The sequence below is a fragment of the Dendrobates tinctorius genome, unplaced genomic scaffold, assembly GCF_039654945.1.
Source record: "Dendrobates tinctorius isolate UK_male_01 unplaced genomic scaffold, ASM3965494v1 ptg000155l, whole genome shotgun sequence".
Taxonomy (NCBI): Eukaryota; Metazoa; Chordata; class Amphibia; order Anura; family Dendrobatidae; genus Dendrobates; species Dendrobates tinctorius.
Genome location: NW_027361822.1, coordinates 23,042,213 through 23,063,605, shown reverse-complemented (window position 1 = coordinate 23,063,605; position 21,393 = coordinate 23,042,213). Strand labels below are relative to the sequence as shown.

Genomic DNA, 21,393 nt, shown 5'->3' with positions numbered 1-21,393 from the left:
ACACTAATAAGATGCCCCAAATTAATTAAGTGGCATCTTGATGAATTTCACACATCTTATTGCTGCCCCTTCTTCATTAAGAATGGTGTATGAATCACCAGTCTTAGGCCGGTTTCACATTTGCGCTTTATAGCGCAGCGACGGCCTGTGCACGGCCGCCGCTAAGCCCCGCCCCCTGCCGGCTCCCTGCCCACCCCATCCGGTCATCGCCACCTACTAGCGCACATGGGCGATTGCGATCTGCACACCCCATCTTTAGCATAGGGTGCGCAGATCGTGCGCTGGCCGTGCGCTAGCAGGATTTTGCCGTGTGCTGCGCACTTTTGAAGGTGCGCCCATGTGCGCCGAACGCAGCATGTTGCATTTCGGCTCGCACGGCGCACCTTCAAAAGTGCGCAGCGCACGGCAAAATCCTGCTAGTGCACGGCCAGCGCATGATCTGCGCACCCTATGCTAAAGATAGGGTGCGCAGATCGCAAGCGCCCATGTGCGCTAGTAGGTGGCGATGACCGGATGGGGCGGGCAGGGAGCCGGTAGGGGGCGGGGCTTAGCGGATTGTGCGCAGGCCGTCGCTGCGCTATAAAGCGCAAATGTGAAACCGGCCTTAATGAATCGGGGTCTAACACTTTGTTTTACAAAAATACAAAGGGTAAAATTTTGTAATTGTTCATTGTACATAATATTTAACACTAGAGGTTTTGTCAAAGATGAATAACAATAGGGACCCCGAGTGTCCCAAGTGTCAGATTAACCCATCGTATGTTATCGTTATGCTATAAAGTGTACATTTTGGGGGGGGGGGGGTCAGGTTATTGAGACAAATCAAATCCTATTAAACCTAATAATATGTGCATTGGGGTATCTAAAAAGGGAATTCGATCCTAATGATGGTGAAAAACTGCTATACTTAGCACGGAAAGTGCTTTTATAAATGTGGATCCCATCAGATGTTCATACAAAGAAGGAATGGCTCATAGATATAAATAGTAACTTGCAACATGAAGATGTTTATTACTGTAATATACATAAACTAAAGACATTTGTTCAGACATGGAGATTGTTGATTTACAGAAACTGTGATGAATGGCAGATCACTAAGATTGGGCATTAAGAAAAAAAGAGGAAGAAATGTTGGGTGTTTTTTTTGGGAGAGGAGTATGGGGAAGGGGGGGTCACAATGCTCTTGTCCATATAGTGAATATATAAACACAGGGTGGGTCATTTATATAGATACACCTGGGTAGTTGCTATCACCAACCATTCCCATTTTATTTAGGTGTATCCATATAAATGGCCCACCCTGTGTATAACAATATGAAATATGTAATGCTAATGTTATATTGCTCTTTAGATAAGTGGTGTGTATTATTAATACTGTATGTATTTTAATTCTTAACTGCTTTTCATTCTCATTTGCTTATTTATAGTTACTTTGATTGTCTTTCTTAATGTGTTGTCTTGTGTTATGTATACTGTTTGTCAAAATATATGGTTTCTCCCCTGTGAATTCTCCGGTGTTTAACAAGATGTGATTGAGCTGCAAAATTTTTCCCACATTCTGAACAAGAAAAAGGTTTCTCTCCTGTGTGTGTTCTCTGATGTCTAACAAGATGTGATTTATCTACAAAATATTTCCCACATTGTGAACAAGAAAAAGGTTTCTCCCCTGTGTGAGCTCTCTGATGGACAACTAAATCTGATTTCTGATTGAAACACTTTCCACATTGTGAACATGAAAAAGGTTTCTCCCCTGTGTGAGTTCTCTGATGAACAACTAAATTTGATTTCCTTATAAAACATTTCCCACATTCTGAACATGAAAAAGGTTTCTCCCCTGTGTGAGTTCTCTGGTGTTTAGCAAAAGTTGATCTATCTGCAAAACATTTTCCACATTCTGAACATAAAAAAGGTTTCTCCCCTGTGTGAGTTCTCTGATGAACAACTAAATTTGATTTCCCTACAAAACATTTCCCACATTCTGAACAGGAATATGGCTTCTCCCCTGTGTGAAGTTTCTTATGGATAACTAAAGCTGATTTTAGATTAAAACATTTTCCACATTCTAAACACGAAAAGGCCTTATCTCCTGTGTGTGATTTTTGGTGTATAACAAGATATGATTTATCTGTATAACATTTCCCACATTCTGAACATGAATATGGCTTCTCCCCTGTGTGAACTCTCTCATGTCTAACAAGTTCTGATTTGCGGTTAAAATATTTCCCACACTCTGCACAAGTAAATCTTTTCTCCTTTGTGGGAATTTTTTTCTGAGTACCAAAAGACACTTTGAGGGAAAAACATTTTCTATATTTTGTACTTGAAAATGTCTTCTTTGCTTTAAGAGCAGTTCGATTTTCAATGCCTCTTTTGTGACTTTCATTTTTCTTAATAGTCTGTGATGAATCAGAAGTTAGGACCTGTCTATAAGGATGAGATGATAGCTCTTTGCTGTGAAGGGATGATGGAATATCAGAAGTAATGGCATTCACTTCAGTAATATCTTGTGTGGTATAAAGGCCATCAGATTTAAAAAATGCAGATGTCACTTGTCCTTCTGATCTCCTGGAACAGTCATCTGCCAATAATAAAATTATTTTTTTAATAAAATATCCTTAAAAATATATTTGAATAACATTTCGAAAATACATATAGAAATTACACGTTATGTAGAAAAATTCAACTATTTACTAAGACAAAAGCATTTGACAATCAAACATGAACAAGTAGAGCATGTTTGTTTGTTCTGCCCCCCAGACTGGAATAATACACCAGAAAAAAATATTACGTGGGCCAAAGTGTTACCAATAAAAACTTATCTGATCAGTAAATGGGTCTTGGAAAATGCCAACACTAAGGGAAAAATGTAGTTTTTGCAATAGTAAGACTTTTTTTTATCACTTAATCCCTTAACGACCACCGATACGCCTTTTAAAGGCAGCAGTTAAGGGTACTTAAACCACAGCGCCGCTTATTAACGGCGCTGAGGTTTAAGGTTATAGCGCCCCCCAGTGTCAGAATTTCTCCGGGGTCTAGGCTACCAGACCTCAGAGAACATAATTCGGGTCAGCTTTTACCAACCTTTGTGTTGCGATCGCCGTTATTAACGGTATAAAGGTGACCGCGAAATAAAAAGTCAGATTTTCCATTTAATTTCTCTCTTCTCTGATGTGATCGCACATCAGAGGTGAGAGAAATAGGGTCCCCCGATCACCCCCCGGTACCTCTGGTGTTTGTGCATGCCCCCCTGAAGTCCCTCGGGCCGCCGGCGTCTTCTTCCGGGAGAAAATGGCGGGCGCAGGCGCAGTGCGCCTGCTGAGATCTGCCGGCCAGCACTCCGCAACAGTAGATTTCTCTTATTGATTAATTTTGATCACTGTGATAGGGTTTATCACAGTGATCAAAATAATTAAAATGTTAAATCAAACCCCCCTTTATCACCCCCTTAGGTAAAAATAATAAAATTAAAAAAAGTATTTATTTCCATTTTGCCATTAGGGTTAGAGTTGGGCTAAAGTGAGTTGGGCTAAAGTTAGGGATAGGGTTGGGGCTAAAGTTAGGCTTGGGATTAGGGTTAGGTTTGTGGTTAGGGTTATGATTAGGGGTGTGTTGGGGTTAGGGTTGGAGTTAGAATAGGGGGGGGGGTTCACTGTTTAGGCACATCAGGGGCTCTCCAAACGTGACATGGCGCCGGATATCAATTCCATCCAATTCAGCTTTGGAAAAGTCAAACGGCGCTCCTTCCCTTCCAAGCCCTGCCGTGTGCCCAAACAGTGGTTTACCCCCACCTATGGGGTTTTCTCTTTTTACACTTGTGAAAATAAAAAATATTGGTTTTGAAGTAAAATGTTTGTAAACAAAAGTTAAATGTTAATTTTTTCCTTCCACAATGCTTCAGTTCCTGTGAAGCATGTAAAGGGTTAATAAACTTGTTGAATGTGGTTTTGAGCACCTTGAAGGGTGCAGTTTTTAGAATGGTGTCACTTTTGGGTATTTTCTGTCATATAGACCCCTCAAAGTCACTTCAAACGTGATGTAGTCTGTACAAAAAATGGTTTTGTAAATTCTGTTGTAAAAATGAGAAATCGCTGGTCAACTTTTAATCCTTATAACTTCCTAACGAAAAAAAATTTTGTTTCCAAAACTGTGCTGATGTAAAGTAGACATGTGGGAAATGTTATTTATTACCTATTTTGTGTGACATATCCCTCTCTGATTTAAGGGCATAAAAATAAAAAGTTTGAAAATTGCAAAATTTTCACCATATTTCTATTTTTTCATAAATAAACGCAAGTCATATCGAATAAATTTTACCACTAACATAAAGTACAATATGTCATGACAAATAGTCTTAGAATCAGCGGGATCCGTTGAAGCGTTCCAGAGTTATTAAAACCACATAAATTGAAAGTGATCAGAATTGTAAAAATTGGCTTGGTCATTAAGTAGCAAACTGGCTCTGTCACTAAGGGTTTAAAAAAAAAATTAAAAATGGCAGAATTGCATTTTTTCACAATTTCTTCCCAATTGTTATTTTTTCCACCGTTATTCAGAACATTCTATAGTAAACTGAATGCTGCCATTTAAAACTACAACTTGTCCCACAAAAACACAAGCGCTAAGGCTAGTTTCACACTAGCGTTTATTCCACGCAGCGCACGGCGCCGCTAAGCCCCGCCCCATCCGGTTATCGCCGCCTACTATCGCACATGGACGCTTGCGATCTGCGCACCCTATCTTTAGCATAGTGTGCGCAGATCGTGCGCTGGCCGTGCGCTAGCAGGATTTTGGCATGCGCTGCGTACTTTTGAAGGTGCGCCGTGTGCGCCGAAATGCAACATGCTGCGTTTGGCACACACGGGCGCACCTTCAAAAGTGCGCAGCGCATGCCAAAATCCTACTAGCACACGGCCAGCGCACGGTCTACGCACCCTATGCTAAAGATGCTGACGACACTTTGTTGTTCTTGGCAGAGGCTTCTAATGCTTTGCCAGTGACGACGGAAGTTGTCGAAAGATTTGGGAAATATTTGGGATAAATGGTCAATGGAACAATCTGTCTTACTCCCATTAGATAATAATGATAACCTACCTTCATATTCAGTATTGAGTATTAACATAACGGCACAAACAAAAGACTAAGACAGACAAAACCTCACCCCAATTCTCTTGCAATTTAAGCAAAAAAAGGAAACTTGGTCTAAATTATCACTGTAAGTTTTGGGACGCCCAAACCTAATTACAATGACATGGATGCCTCAGCTATTATACACACTTCTTAATTCTGCTATTTGGAATCCCCAAAGATATTTTTTTCAAACTAGACCTTTGTTAAGGAAATTAATTTTGGGTAGGCAAGCCTCTAGGATTAAACTGGAAACACTCCAAAGAGATAACAGTAATGGAGGATTGGCAGTCCCTAATCTTTGGGTTTATTTTATAGCAGCACAGTTACTGCACACACAAGATTGGGTCGATCCTGGGGGTGGGGGAGCGTCACGCTGAATATTACAATACCATTTTAACTTCATAAGTCAGCTATATGTGACCATCAAATCATATCCACATAAATCTCTAACAATCTAAGTATATACAGTGGCATGTAAAAGTTTGGACACCCATGTTTGAAGATGAAATGATCTCTAAAGGGCCTAAAGTTAAAGATGACAGATTTACTTTGTGTTGTAGGCACAAAAATATATATTGTAATTTCTTACATTTTAAAAATGATAGAAAGGAAAATCAGCTGATGCAAAAGTATGTGCACTCCCTTTTGCAAGTATCACAGCTTGTAAACACTTTTTGTAGCCAGCCAAGAGTTTTTCAATTCTTTTTTTGAGTGATTTTCATCCATTCTGTTAGATTTCTGGGTCGACTTTCATGCACTGCTGTTTTGAGGTCTAGCCACAGATTTTCAATGATGTTCAGATCAGGGGACTGTGGGGGCCATTCCAAAACCTTCAGCTTGTGCCATTTGAGGAAGTCTATCGTGGATTTTGACATGTGTTTAGGATCATTATCCATTTGTAGACGTCATCTTCTTTTCAACTTCAGCTTTTTACAAATGGTGTTATGTTTGCATCAAGAATTTTTTGTTGAAATTTCACTGAATCCATTCTCCCCTTTACATGTGAAATGTTCCCTGTGCCATTTGCTGCAACACAACTCCAAAGCATGATTGATCCATCCCCAAGCTTAATGGTTGACGAAATGTTCTCTTTCTGAAATTCTGTGCCCTTTTTTCTCCACACATACCATTGATTATTGTGGCCAAAGATTTCTATTTTAATCTCATCGGTCCACAGGTTTTGTTTCCAAAATGCATGAAGCTTGTTCAGATATTCTTTTGCATACTTCTGATGCTAAATTTTATGGTGAAGATGCAGGAGAGGTTTTCTTCTAATGACTCTTCCATGAAGGCCATATTTGTGCAGGTGTCTCTGAACAGTAGAACGATGTATGACAATTCCAGAGTCCGCTATATCTTTCTGAAGGTCTTTTGCAGTCACGCAGGAGTTCCTATTTGGCACTCTAGAAATCCTACAAGCAGCTCTCACTGAAATTTTGCTTGGTCTTCCAGACCTTGCCTTGACCACCACTGTTTCTGTTAACTGCCATTTCTTAACTACATTTTGAACTGAGGAAAGAGCAACTAGAAAATGCTTTGCTACCTTCTTATAGCCTTGTCCTGCTTTGTGTGCCTCCACCATTTTTAATTTAAGAGTGCTAGGCAGCTGCTTAGAAGAACCCATGGTTGAAGTTTTTTGGCACAAGGTTAGAGAAGGCTGAGTTTTTATAAAGCTGGGAAATTTGCATTACCTGGCATTTCCTAACAGTGATGGTGAACAAGCCATAACCCTAGGGCCATGTTCACACATTGCGTTTTTTTAAAGAACATTTTGAGCTGTGTTTTACAGTACCAGCAAAGTCTGAGATTTCAAGAATCTCATGCACACAGCTTGTTTTTTTTTGTCCTCAGTATTTCCTGCAATAACTTGGTTTTTGAAAAATGTAGCATGTCACTTCTTTCTGCATTTTTTCTGCATTCTTCACCTATAGAAAGTAACGGATAAGTGCAAAAAACAGCAAACACCGCATGTATCAGGTTTTGCTGTGTTTTTAGTGAAAAAAGCAGGAACAGCAATATTTGAAACCCATTTATTTATTTTGGCTTACAAATACTGAGGTAAAACACTGACCAAATACTGAACGTCTGCAAGTGGCCTTATGGTTTCACATATGTCTTGCATTGGAAGCAAAGCTGAACTTTATAAAAAAAAAACTGAACTTTATCCTACAAAAACTAAGCAAAAACCCAAAGTGTGAACATAGAGTAACAGGCTAATAAAGGTCTGAAACCTTCATCAAAGATATCAGAGCACACAAATCTCCAAGGGTCCCAAACATTTGCATCAGCCCATTTTCTTTTTTAAAAAATTTGGGAATTTTGGGAACCAGTTATCGCATTTGTTGCGGAGAGGCTGAATATTGTTTTGTCATTTAATTTTTGTTACAGGAGTCTAGATGGATTGTCCTACTAAGGATCTAATTACTTCATGATCAATATCTACAAGGGGAATTGTTGTGAGTTCATTTTCCCCTTCACTACTGAGGCCCGAGGAACTCCCTCTTCTGGTGAAGAAAGGTAGTGAGCCTGATTGTCAAACACCTGGGGCTGATGATGATGACTGGCTGAGTGGAGTTAATGACTGGATATAAGGCTGCCGACGCCCTTCTGGCCTGCGGGTGATTTCTCTGTGGACTTCTAGGAAACCAGTCTGATTCCTGCTCATCTAAAGCTAAGATTTCTGCTTTGCCTTTTTGCATTTGTGTTTTATTTTCCTTGCTTTTCTGGATTCTGCCATTCCCTGCTGGGGTGAGCTGAATCTCCTTTTGCCTGTTGCTCTGTCTTCAGAATATTCCTGAGTACTGACATAGCCTTTTTTGAAGCCTAGCGTCTTCAAGGCCTTTTTTACTGTCAGTTTGTTGGCTCTTATTTTCATAGGGTTTTTCACGGATTGCAGACAGCAGCCTTCCTGTCCTTTCCTATCTAAGCAAGCTTGGGCCCCATCTTTGCTCAGTCTATCTTTCTGTCTGTGTTTTGTTCTTTCTTCTTGCTTCACCGTCATTATATGTGGGGGGCTGCCTTTTGCTTTGGGGTCTGCTCTGGGGCAGTTTAGATTTCCCTTTCTGTCTTTAGGCTATGTAGTCCTCCGGCTGTGATCGAGGGGCCTAGGGCATCATAGGAGCCCCCCACGGCTACTGCTAGTTGTGTTGATAGGTTCAGGGGTCTGCAATCCGATAGCTGCCAACTTCTCTGGTTTTCTGGACTTAGCTAGCATTTCTATTTTTGCCTCCTACGGTGACTCAATCATAACAGAATCACCCGCCATACCGCAGGTCCTAGGGTACTCAATTGCAGGAAAGAATTGTATAAAAAAAAAAAAAAAAAGAGGTGTGTATATTTTTTCCTCTATATCTCTGAGGCCGTAGGGGGAATTTTTTGTTCTCCCAATGGAGATAAAGCAATTATCTGATCGTGTGGAGCAGCTCGCTGCGGAAGTGCGGGGAATTTCCGCCTACCTTGCTCATTCACATGCTGCTGAACCAAAGATTCCTACACCTGATGTATTTTTTGGGGATCGGTCTAAATTTTTGAATTTCAAAAATTGTAAATTATTTTTTGCCTTGAAGCCTAACTAGTCAGGGAGCTCCGCGCAGCAGGTTAAAATTGTCATCTCTTTGCTGCGTGGCGATCCCCAGGATTGGGCGTTTTCTTTGAAACCAGATGATCCTATTTTGACTAATGTGAACACATTTTTTCAGGCCTTGGGGTTGTTGTATGACGAACCTAATGCCATTGATCAGGCTGAAAAGACCCTGCTGGCATTGAACCAGGGTCGTGATTCTGCAGAATTGTACTGTCAAAAATTCCGAAAGTGGGCAGTACTTACTACCTGGAATGATAATGCCTTGGCTGCTCTCTTTCGGAAGGGGTTGTCAGAAGTCGTAAAAGATTCTATGGTGGGATTTCCTGTTCCCTCTGGTCTTGACGATTCTATGTCTTTAGCCATTCAGGTTGATCGGCGTTTGAGCGAACGCAGAGCTGCACGAGAGGTGTTGCCACCTGTTGAACAGATGTCTGAACCTATGCAATGTGATAGTTTTTTCCAGAGAGCAGCGTCAGGAGTTCAGAAGGCGTAATAAGTTGTGTTTTTTCTGTGGAGATGCCTCGCATATTATTTCTGTCTGTCCTAAACGCGAGAAACGCCTTGCACACACGTTTTCTGTTGGTGGTGTTAAACCTAAGTTTCTTCTGGCAATTACTCTGATCTGCTCCCTGTCCACATTTTCCGCCAAGGCTTTTGTGGATTCGGGAGCAGCTCTAAACCTAATGGACTTGGATTTTGCTAAACGTTGTGGATTTCCGATGACACCTCTGCAGACGCCTATCCCTTTGAGGGGGATTGATGCTACTCCTTTGGCTAAAAATAAACCTCAGTTTTGGACCCAGGTGGTAATGCGGGTCGCCCCAGACCATCAAGAAAATTGCAGGTTTTTGGTGGTACATAATCTGCATGATACTATTGTTCTGGGGTTTCCCTGGTTACAAATTCATAATCCAGTTTTGGATTGGAAATCTGTGTCTGTGGTGAGTTGGGGTTGTCGGTGTGCCTTTAGTGAGGCTCCGGTGTTTTCCACCTCTCCTCAGTCGCATGATGTTCCTGATTATTTGGCGGACTTTTATGATGTATTTAGTGAGAATGAGTCTGCGTCTCCGCCTCCTCATAGGAGTTATGACTGTGCAATTGAACTGAGCCCGGGGTGTAAATGTCCCAAGGGTCGGCTCTTCAATTTTTCTGTACCCGAGCACGAGGCTATGCGATCCTATATTAAGGAGGCGTTGGAGAAGGGTCATATTAGACCATCCTCGTCACCCTTAGGTGCCGGGTTTTTTTTTGTAGCCAAAAAGGATGGATCATTAAGACCTTGTATTGATTATCGTGCTCTTAACAAAATTACTGTTAAATATCAGTATCCGTTACCCCTGATTTCAGATCTATTCTCTAGAGTTAAAGGTGCTTGCTGGTTTACCAAGCTTGACCTCAGGGGGGCGTATAATCTTATTTGCATTAAGCATGGGGATGAATGGAAGACGGCGTTTAATACTCCGGAGGGACATTTTGAGTACCTGGTGATGCCATTTGGGCTCACTAATGCCCCTTCTGTCTTCCAGTGCTTCATGAACGATATTTTCCGAGATTTTGTCGATAAATTTTTGATTATCTATCTGGATGATATTTTGATCTTCTCCAAGGATTGGGATTCTCATGTGGAACATATTCGGACTGTGTTCCGGATCTTGAGGGAGAATTCCCTGTATGTCAAAGGATCTAAATGCCTTTTTGGAGTACAGATGATTTCTTTTTTGGGATTTATTTTGTCCCGGTCAACTATTGAAATGGACCCGGCCAAGGTACAGGCCATTTACGATTGGGTTCAGCCCACTTCTTTGAAGGCCCTCCAGAAGTTTTTGGGTTTTGCTAATTTTTATCGGAAATTTATAGCAAAATTTTCTAGTATTGCCAAGCCATTGACTGATTTGACTAAGAAGGGTGCTGATGTGTTAAATTGGTCTCTGGAGGCTGTTTCTTCCTTTCAGGAGCTGAAGCGAAGATTCACCTCCGCCCCGGTTTTGCGGCAACCTGATGTCTCACTTCCGTTCCAGGTAGAGGTGGATGCTTCTGAGATTGGTGCAGGAGCTGTTTTGTCCCAAAAGGATCCTGTAACATCTAAAATGAATCCCTGTGCTTTCTTTTCCCGAAAGTTCTCTCCATCTGAACGTAACTATGATGTGGGGAATCGGGAACTGTTAGCCATGAAATGGGCATTTGAGGAGTGGAGACATTGGTTGGAGGGAGCTAAGCATCAAGTCGTGGTCCTCACTGACCACAAGAATTTGATTTACCTAGAGTCGGCTAAGCGCTTGAACCCTAGACAGGCTAGGTGGGCCTTGTTTTTTACACATTTTGATTTTGTGGTTTCTTTTCTTCCTGGAACTAAGAATGTCATGGCTGATGCCCTCTCTAGGAGCTTCTTTGCTGATTCTCCTGTGGTGACCAAGCCTGCTACCATCTTAGGCGAAGGGGTAGTTCTTTCTGCCATCTCGCCCGATTTGAGACGTGCTCTGGAAGAGTTCCAGGAGGACAAACCTGAGCGTTGTCCCAGTGGAAAGTTGTATGTTCCTGACCAGAGAGTGATGTCTGAAGTTCATTGCTCTGCTTTGGCTGGTCATCCAGGTATTTTTGGTACTATAGATCTGGTGAGTCGGTCTTTTTGGTAGCCCTCCTTGTTTCGTGATGTCAGGAATTTTGTGCAGTCCTGTGGGACGTGCTCCCGGTCTAAATCGTGTTCTCGCTCTAGTGGGTTGTTGATGCCTTTGCCTGTCCCCAAGAGGCCATGGACCCATATTTCAATGGATTTCATCTCTGATATGCCAGTCTCTCAAAGGATGACTGTTATTTGGGTGATTTGTGATAGGTTCTCTAAGATGGTTCATCTTGTACCACTCCCTAAGTTGCCGTCTTCCTCTGAATTGGTGCCCCTGTTTTTACAACAGGTGGTTCGCTTGCACGGGATTCCTGAGAACATTGTATCTGACAGAGGAGTCCAGTTTGTGTCTAGATTTTGGAGAACTTTCTGTTCCAAGCTGGGAATTCAGTTGTCCTTCTCCTCTGCTTTTCACCCTCAGACCAATGGGCAGACAGAGAGAACAAACCAGACCTTGGAGTCATATTTGAGATGTTTTATTTCTGCTGATCAGGATGATTGGGTTTCATTTTTGCCCTTGGCCGAATTTGCTTTAAATAATAGAGCTAGTTCTGCCACTTTGATGTCACCTTTTTTTTGTAACTTTGGGTTTCATCCTCGATTTTCTTCAGGGCAGGTGGAGCCCTCTGCCTGCCCGGGTGTTGACACTGTGGTGGAGAGAATGCACCAGATCTGGGACCAAGTGGTGGATAAGTTATCTCTCTCCCAGGAAAAGGCCCAGCGGTTTTCCAACCGACATAGGACCATTGGTCCCCAGTTTAAGGTTGGTGATATGGTGTGGTTATCATCAAAAAATATTGCTATGAAGGTGGCTTCTCCTAAGTTTAAGCCTAGATTTATTGGACCTTACAAGATTTTGGAGATTATTAATCCGGTCTCTTTTCGTTTGGCTCTTCCTGTCACATTTAAAATCCATAATGTGTTCCATAAATCTTTGTTGAAGAGGTTTGTTGAACTTGTTGTTCCAGGGGTTGCACCTCCAGACCCTGTATTGGTTGAAGGTGACATGGAATATGAGGTAGAGAAAGTACTGGATTCCCGTCTAGCTAGACGGAGACTCCAGTATTTGGTTAAGTGGAAGGGTTATGGTCAGGAGGATAATTCCTGGGTCTCTGCCTCTGATATTCATGCCAAAAGATTGGTGCGTGCCTTTCATCGGGCTCACCCTGATCGCCCTGGTGGCGTGGTTGAGGGTTCGGTGACCCCTCCTCAAGGGGGAGGTACTGTTGGGAGTTCATTTTCCCCTTCACTACTGAGACCCGAGGAACTCCCTCTTCTGGTGAAGAAAGGTAGTGAGCCTGATTGTCAAACACCTGGGGCTGATGATGATGACTGGCTGAGTGGAGTTAATGACTGGATATAAGGCTGCCGACGCCCTTCTGGCCTGCGGGTGATTTATATGTGGACTACTAGGAAACCAGTCTGATTCCTGCTCATCTAAAGCTAAGATTTCTGCTTTGCCTTTTTGCATTTGTGTTTTGTTTTCCTTGCTTTTCTGGATTCTGCCATTCCCTGCTGGGGTGAGCTGAATCTCCTTTTGCCTGTTGCTCTGTCTTCAGAATATTCCTGAGTACTGACATAGCCTTTTTTGAAGCCTAGCGTCTTCAGGGCCTTTTTTACTGTCAGCTTGTTGGCTCTTATTTTCATAGGGTTTTTCACGGATTGCAGACAGCAGCCTTCCTGTCCTTTCCTATCTAAGCAAGCTTGGGCCCCATCTTTGCTCAGTCTATCTTTCTGTCTGTGTTTTGTTCTTTCTTCTTGCTTCACCGTCATTATATGTGGGGGGCTGCCTTTTGTTTTGGGGTCTGCTCTGGGGCAGTTTAGATTTCCCTTTCTGTCTTTAGGCTATGTAGTCCTCCGGCTGTGATCGAGGGGCCTAGGGCATCGTAGGAGCCCCCCACGGCTACTGCTAGTTGTGTTGATAGGTTCAGGGGTCTGCAATCCGATAGCTGCCAACTTCTCTGGTTTTCTGGACTTAGCTAGCATTTCTATTTTTGCCTCCTACGGTGACTCAATCATAACAGGGAATTATTTTTAAGGACTGGATAACCTCTAAAATTATATTTATCCAAAAACAGCTTAGGCCAACCTACACGTCCCAATAAATTAATTGCTCGGATAAGTAGAAGTAAATAATTTTGGAAATATGGGCAAGAATTATTGATTGAAGGGTTTTCTCTTCTTTTCTCCCTTCTGAATGAAGGAGGAGGAGGGGCGGGGAAGCATTTAGATCGATAAATAAAGGAGAAAAATAAAGATAATTGTATTATATTTCTTGTGTTTGTGTCTACTGTTTGTATTTGAGCATATAAATAAAAAGGACTTGGTCTGATGTCTCATAATAAAAGCAAGGCCCACCATATGGATTATATTTTTCTTCACATGATTTTCTATGTTATCAGCACATTCTACGTAAGCTGTCATTTGGTTTTGCAGTTTAGAGATCTGGGAAGGTAAGGGTCAGCACCTTCTAATTCCAGGTAGTAGGGAGCTTTCTCCGGGCTGTAAGCTCTGGCCGGGACAGGCCTCACTACAACAGAAGAACTTCCAATATCCAAAGTATTCGGGACAGTTTGGGTTCAGCAGGAGATTGGTGACTGCTTGATTGTGATATTGCCAGATTACACCGAAAATACAGCCGCATCCAGTGACTGAGAAGAATCTGTGACTTCTCTGCATTTAGCGATTACTACTCACCTGGGTAGTCACATGTAGGAATCTCCTCTTTACACCACTCATCATCCCTCACATATGTCTCTGTAGTATTAATATGGGTCAGATCTTCACCCTGGAACAAATATTGTAAAAGTCACAGACAGATGGAGGAGTCACATCTATGATCAGCTCTAATCCTGCCATCTCCACCGTTCTCATTACACAAGTATAAAACATATAATACTGGTGGATAAAACAAGACTGAGCACAAGATCTTCACAGCCGTCTACACATCATAGGGGAGATCTCATGACACCTTCTCTCCATCTACCTGATGATCCTGAGGAACATTGGGATTTTCTTGTTTACAGTCTGGTTCTTGTTTACAGTCTGGTGTTGTCCTCTTACTGGATAGATCTGGAAGAAACACATACAGGGACTGAATTCATTCTTTACATACAGATAATTATAGGCCATGTGTATTTATTTATTTCTACTACCTGGTGGTGTGAAGGGTTGGGAACTCTCCATCATGACGTCCTTGTACAGATCTTTGTGTCCTTCTAAATACTCCCACTCCTCCATGGAGAAATAAACTGTGACATCCTGACACCTTATAGGAACCTGACACATACAATGATAACGTCATACCCCTGATCCCTTCATAGCGCTACTGTATAATGTCCCAGCATTCCCAGCAGCGTCACCTCTCCAGTCAGCAGCTCAATCATCTTGTAGGTGAGTTCTAGGATCTTCTGGTCTTTTATGTCCTCATGTATCAGGGGGTGAAGTGGAGGTCCTGTGATTGGGCTTAGGGGTCTTCCCCATCCCTCAGACACAGAGGCCTCACAGCGCTCACTAGAGGTCTTCTTCACTACTGTGTAATCCTGGTTATGGAGAGACACATTAATAAATCTCTCTACAGACATTTCCAGAGTCCTCACCTCTCCAGTTCTGTCCATCTGTTATTCCCATAGATAAGAATGATGTAATGTGACGTCATCAGAATCTCTCACCTCTCCAGTAAGCCGGAAGAGGATCTCTAGGGTGAGGTGTAATATCCTCTCGGCTCTATTGTCTCTGTCCTCATCCATCCGAGATGGGTAAATCAGGGAAATTCTCTTATATAGAAGATCTCCACTGAGAGGATGCGATATTGTAGGGACCTGAGTGGGGAGAGGATGCAGCCGATGTAACATCAGAAAGATCCCGTGTAATAATACACACACTGGAGACAATAAGGGAACATATGAGGAGATAGAAAGTGTAGCTGTTGTATTGTTAGTTCATATACACTGGAACATTAGTTGAATTGGAGACAGTCAACTAGTTCTATTCATTAGTTATTTTGGTCACTGTTTCAGCCGCTGATTGGATTTAGAGATCCCATGTGACCAGGAAATACAGAGACTGGTGGGGGACCCAGCAGTGGTGGTACATGGGTTGTGGGGGATCATTAATGTGACTAATAATATTTTTACTTTTTTCCAGTCTTCACTTTTTTCTTCTTTACATCTGCTAATAAATCCTATATATTTGAGGTCACAAACATCCAGCAGTTTCTTCCTCGGAGTCGGCAGCTGAATACGTTCCTCATAGACTCATCTTCCATAACGCTAATTCTCGTCTCATTTACCGACACTGGAATCGGCAGTAGCAATACTGCAGGAGATATTCATTACACGTGACATGAGGAATAACTACTTCATGATGAGGACGACATCTTCATCTTCTACTACGGCTCTAGAAACATATCTGGCCAGAGAGTCCGTCACTGACTCCATCCCCACCGGCCGCCTGTATGAATGTTTCCCGTCTTCCCCGGGCTGCAATCTTCTATCACGTTAGATGTCATTCACACACAGAAGCTCAAAACATCTTCCAAAAACATCAGACAGCAATAACTGCTATAAAGTCTACATGGACAGTTTTGTGGCATTTTTTAAATGTTTTTATTTTTCCTCTGGGTATATTTTTCCAGGCTTTTCCCCTCTATTACAGAAAAAACTGGTGTTCAAATTTTTCAAAATAAAATTGTCAGGAACAATTTTTATAAAAACCACAGAAAGAGTACAGGACGCATGATGCTCCTTTTTATCAAATATTAAATATTAGATTAAAAAATTATTTTTTTTTTTCGGCACTACAACGCTCATGTTTGTCACATGCACGGTATGGGCACGGTGGCATAGATAATTCCGGTTATTTAATTAATTGCCTTTGCTGAAAACATCCATAGCATTTAAGAAGATTGTCAGAGTTAGAGGAGTCTCTTGTTCAGACTGATGTCCCCCATCACTACTTGATTGTGGTCGGATGCTGAGTTGCTATGGTACCAGGAGGCTTAAAAATGGCCTCTGGGCCTGCAACATATGAACGTCTATTAGGCCCTGCCAAAGACAAAGTGTAATAAGAAACCTCTTGAGCCCCGTACACAGACTAAAATCAGGTAAAATCGCTGATCCGAGCAGGATCGTCTGCTGCCTAATGTATATGGAGGCCTCCTGACAGATGACAGGCGAGTGACGGATCAGTTATCATAAATTACAGGGGAAGATCCCTTTGTTCTCTCTGGAGATAATCCTCTGCCACAGGAATCTGCCAGCGGCTCTCTCATACAGATCACAGAAAGGGTCGGGCACCCAGAGTGTTCCTGTGTATGGGGGAGTCAGGAGAGATCGCGGTGAGCAGCATGATCGGCTGTCCGACAGCTATCTACTGTGTATGGGGCCATTAGTATCACACGGACAGGCAGGGATAATACCCCGCACTACAGTAGTACAGGGCATCACCGGAGCAATCAGAGGCTTCTATGTTGTGTGATCGCACTAATGAGGGTTGTGGAGAAAAGATTAAAAATAGGTTGTAAGTGAATAAAATACACAAATATCAGAGATTTATCAATAAGAAAAATACATCACTATGGGGAAAACAATCTCCTGCACAATGTTGGGGAAATCCCGGCCACAACGACTTTATTACACTCTATTATCCTATACAACTATCGTGTGGTGATTATCTCATATGTCCCGGGATCAACAGTACAGACGTTAAGAATGAGGCTAAGGGAGTAATTATTAGCTAGTGAGGTGGGGGGTATCAGACTGTGGTGGAACACCATGTACTATCATACTGTGTGTGGGGGGATGGCGGTACTGTGGGAACATTATACTGTGTGTGGGGGGATGGTGGTACTGTGGGAACATTATACTGTGGGGGGATGGCGGTACTGTGGGAACATTATACTGTGTGTGGGGGATGGCGGTACTGTGGGAACATTATACTGTGTGGGGGGGATGGCGGTACTGTGGGAACATTATACTGTGTGTGGGGGATGGCAGTATGGTGGGAACATTATACTGTGGGGGGATGGCGGTACTGTGGGAACATTATACTGTGTGGGGGGATGGCGGTACTGTGGGAACATTATACTGTGTGGGGGGGATGGCGGTACTGGGGGAACATTATACTGTGTGTGAGGGGGATGCCGGTACTGGGGGGAACATTATACTGTGTGTGAGGGGATGGTGGTACTGTGGGAACATTATACTGTGGGGGGATGGCGGTACTGGGGGAACATTATACTGTGTGTGAGGGGATGGCGGTACTGTGGGAACATTATACTGTGTGGGGGGAATGGCGGTACTGGGGGAACATTATACTGTGTGTGAGGGGATGGCGGTACTGGGGGAACATTATACTGTGTGTGAGGGGATGGCAGTACTGGGGGAACATTATACTGTGTGTGAGGGGATGGCAGTACTGGGGGAACATTATAATGTGTGTGGGGGGATGGTGGTACTGTGGGAACATTATACTGTGGGGGGGATGGCGGTACTGGGGGAACATTATACTGTGTGTGAGGGGATGGCGGTACTGGGGGAACATTATACTGTGTGTGGGGGGATGGCGGTACTGTGGGGACATTATACTGTGTGTGAGGGGATGGCGGTACTGGGGGAACATTATACTGTGTGTGGGGGGATGGCGGTACTGTGGGGACATTATACTGTGTGTGGGGGGATGGCGGTACTGTGGGAACATTATACTGTGTGAGGGGGGATGGCGGGACTGTGGGGACATTATACTGTGTGAGGGGATGGCGGTACTGTGTCTGTATGGGGATGGCGGTACTGTGGGAACATTATACTGTGAGGGGGGATGGCGATACTGTGGGAACATTATACAGTGTGAGGGGATGGCGGTACTGGGGGAACATTATACTGTGTGAGCAAAATGTGTTTCCATTTTTCATAGATGGTTCGTATGTATCTATCAGAGGAAATGGAACAAAAACATCATGACAACAGAAAAGCAGTGAAATAGTCTGAAGGGAGTAATTTCTCTGCAGCCAATTATGAGAAATCTCCAGCACCTACCTCCACCTGCAGAGCCGCACTCCACATATATGGCTGCTCTGTGCGCACAGGACCTGGGATGAGGTCACAGGAGGGGAGGAGTCAGGGGTCACATGATCAGGGGCCTCAGTGTATGCAGGACTCTGCTGTGCTGGTTGACATGGTGCTGGATGAGGGGAAGTTTCTGTGTGGGGTCAGGAGGGGTTTACAGGGTGGATGTAGCAGAGCCGCGTGTGTACGAGGTGTACGGAGCGGAGCCGCGTGTGTACGAGGTGTACGGAGCGGAGCCGCGTGTGTACGAGGTGTACGGAGCGGAGCCGCGTGTGTACGAGGTGTACGGAGCGGAGCCGTGTGTGTACGAGGTGTACGGAGCGGAGCCGTGTGTGTACGAGGTGTACGGAGCGGAGCGTGTGTGTACGAGGTGTACGGAGCGGAGCCGTGTGTGTACGAGGTGTACGGAGCGGAGCCGCGTGTGTACGAGGTGTACGGAGCGGAGCCGTGTGTGTACGAGGTGTCTGGAGCAGAGCCGCGTGTGTACGAGGTGTACAGTCATGGCCAAAAGTTTAGAGAATGACACAAATATTATATTTTCACATGATCTGCTGTGTGTTTGTGTGTGTTTGTCAGATGTTTTTAACACATACAGAAATATAATTGCAATCATATTATGAGTAACAAAAGGTTATATTGACAGAATGAGTTAATGCAGCAAGTCAATATTTGCAGTGTTGACCCTTCTTCTTCAGGACCTCAGCAATTCTCCCTGGCATGCTCTCAATCAACTTCTGGATCAAATCCTGACTGATAGCAGTCCATTCTTGCAAAATCAATGCTTTTATTTTGTCTGAATTTGAAGGTTTTTGTTTGTCCACCCGTCTCTTGATGATTGACCACAAGTTCTCAATGGGATTAAGATCTGGGGAGTTTCCAGGCCATGGTCCCAAAATCTCTATGTTTTGTTCCCTGAGTCATTTAGTTATCACCTTTGCTTTATGACAAGGTGCTCCATCATGTTGAAAAAGGCATTGTTGATCGCCAAACTGCTCTTGGACGGTTGGGAGAAGTTGCTCTTGGAGGACATTCTGGTACCATTCTTTATTCATGGCTGTGTTTTTAGGCAAGACTGAGAGAGAGCCCATTCCCTTGGCTGAGAAGCCACCCCACACATGAATGGTTTCAGGATGCTTGACAGTTGGCATGAGACAAGACTGGTGGTAGCGCTCACCTGGTCTTCTCCGAATAAGCCGTTTTCCAGATGTCCCAAACAATCGAAAAGGAGATTCATCAGAGAAAATGACTTTACCCCAGTCCTCAGCAGTCCACTCCCTGTACCTCTTGCAGAATATCAGTCTGTCCATGATGTTTTTTCTGGAGAGAAGTGGCTTCTTTGCTGCCCTCCTTGACACCAGGCCTTGCTCCAAGAGTCTCCACCTCACAGTGCGTGCAGATGCACTCACACCTGCCTGCTGCCATTCCTGAGCAAGCTCTGCACTGCTGGTAGCCCGATCCCGCAGCTGAAACACTTTTAAGAGACGGTCCTGGCTGTAATGTATAATAATTAGATCTGTCTCTTTAAGCAAGCCAGACTTATGGGACTTGGGGGGTGGAGACAAGAGGGATGAGAAGGGAAGTTTCAGTTTCACTTCTGTATAGCATGGTAATGCAACTGTTATGCTGTGTGCTGGAGGACGAAGAATAAAACATATCTAAAGCTTAATACCTTGAATTCTTCATAACGTGTGGATATTACACTGGCACTTGCTGGTCTTTCTTGGGCGCCCTGGAGCCTTTTTGGCAACAAGGGAACCTCTCTCCTTGAAGTTCTTGATGATGCGATAGATTGTTGACTGAGGTGCAATCTTTCTAGCTGCGATACTCTTCCCTGTTAGGCCATTTTTGTGCAGTGCAATGATGACTGCACGTGTTTCTTTAGAGATAACCATAGTTAACAGAAGAGAAACAATGATGCCAAGCACCAGCCTCCTTTTAAAGTGTCCAGTGGTGTCATTCTTACTTAATCATGACAGATTGATCTCCAGCCCTGTCCTCATCAACACCCACACCTGTGTTAATGGAGCAATCACTGAAATGATGTTAGCTGGTCCTTTTAAGGCAGGGCTGCAATGATGTTGAAATGTGTTTTGGGGGATAAAGTTAATTTTCTAGGCAAATATTGACTTTGCAAGTAATTGCTGTTAAGCTGATCACTCTTTATAACATTCTGGAGTATATGCAAATTGTCATTAGAAAAAATGTAGCAGTAGACTTTGTAAAAATTAATATTTGTGTCATTCTCAAAACTTTTTGCCATGACTGTACGGTGCAGAGCCGTGTGTGTACGAGGCGTACAGAGCTTTACCATGTGTGTACGAGGTATATGGAGCGGAGCCGTGTGTGTACGGGGTGTACGGAGAGGAGCCGCGTGTGCACGAGGTGTACGGAGCGGAGCCACGTGTGTACGAGGTGTACGGTGCGGAGCCACGTGTGTACGAGGTGTACGGTGCGGAGCCGTGTGTGTACGAGGTGTACGGAGCTTTACCATGTGTGTACGAGGTATATGGAGCGGAGCCGCTTGTGTACGAGGTGTACGGAGCGGAGCCATGTGTGTACGAGGTGTACGGAGCGGAGCCAGGTGTGTACGAGGTGTACGGAGCGGAGCCACGTGTGTACGAGGTGTACGGAGCGAAGCCGTGTGTGTACATTACAGTGTACCCCCTTGGCACACTCAGTTTCCCTCTTACACATGTCTCTGCCCTAAGCTCAGTCCCAGGGGTCCGACTCTTTCTCAGTTACAGAGTTGGGGTATCTTGGTGGAAGTCTCTCCCAGTCTCTTACTTAGGCCGGGATCACATTACCGTGTGTGATGAGAAAAACTCACACGAATCTCTCCCATCAACAACCAGCGCTGCCGCCAGCACTCAGGACCAGAGCTGCAGCTGCATGAATTTCTATACAGCCGCAGCTCCAGTCCAGAGTGCCGGCGGCAGCACCCGATGTTGATGCGAGAGACTCGTGCAACTTTCTCTCATCACACACGGTAGTGTGATCCT

The 21,393-nt window shown here is 43.8% G+C and overlaps 1 protein-coding gene across 1 annotated transcript in view; it reads right to left on the bottom strand.

Moving 5' to 3' along the window:
- The window catches only part of LOC141051187 (uncharacterized), a 180,816-nt gene that overhangs the window by 100,007 nt on the left and 59,416 nt on the right, over nt 1-21,393 (bottom strand). Inside the window, 7 exon segments of the mRNA XM_073548051.1 lie at nt 1,467-2,578; nt 14,028-14,118; nt 14,317-14,402; nt 14,486-14,609; nt 14,693-14,872; nt 15,002-15,151; nt 18,365-18,391. Coding sequence (XP_073404152.1) covers nt 1,467-2,578; nt 14,028-14,118; nt 14,317-14,402; nt 14,486-14,609; nt 14,693-14,872; nt 15,002-15,151; nt 18,365-18,391 — 1,770 coding nt within the window.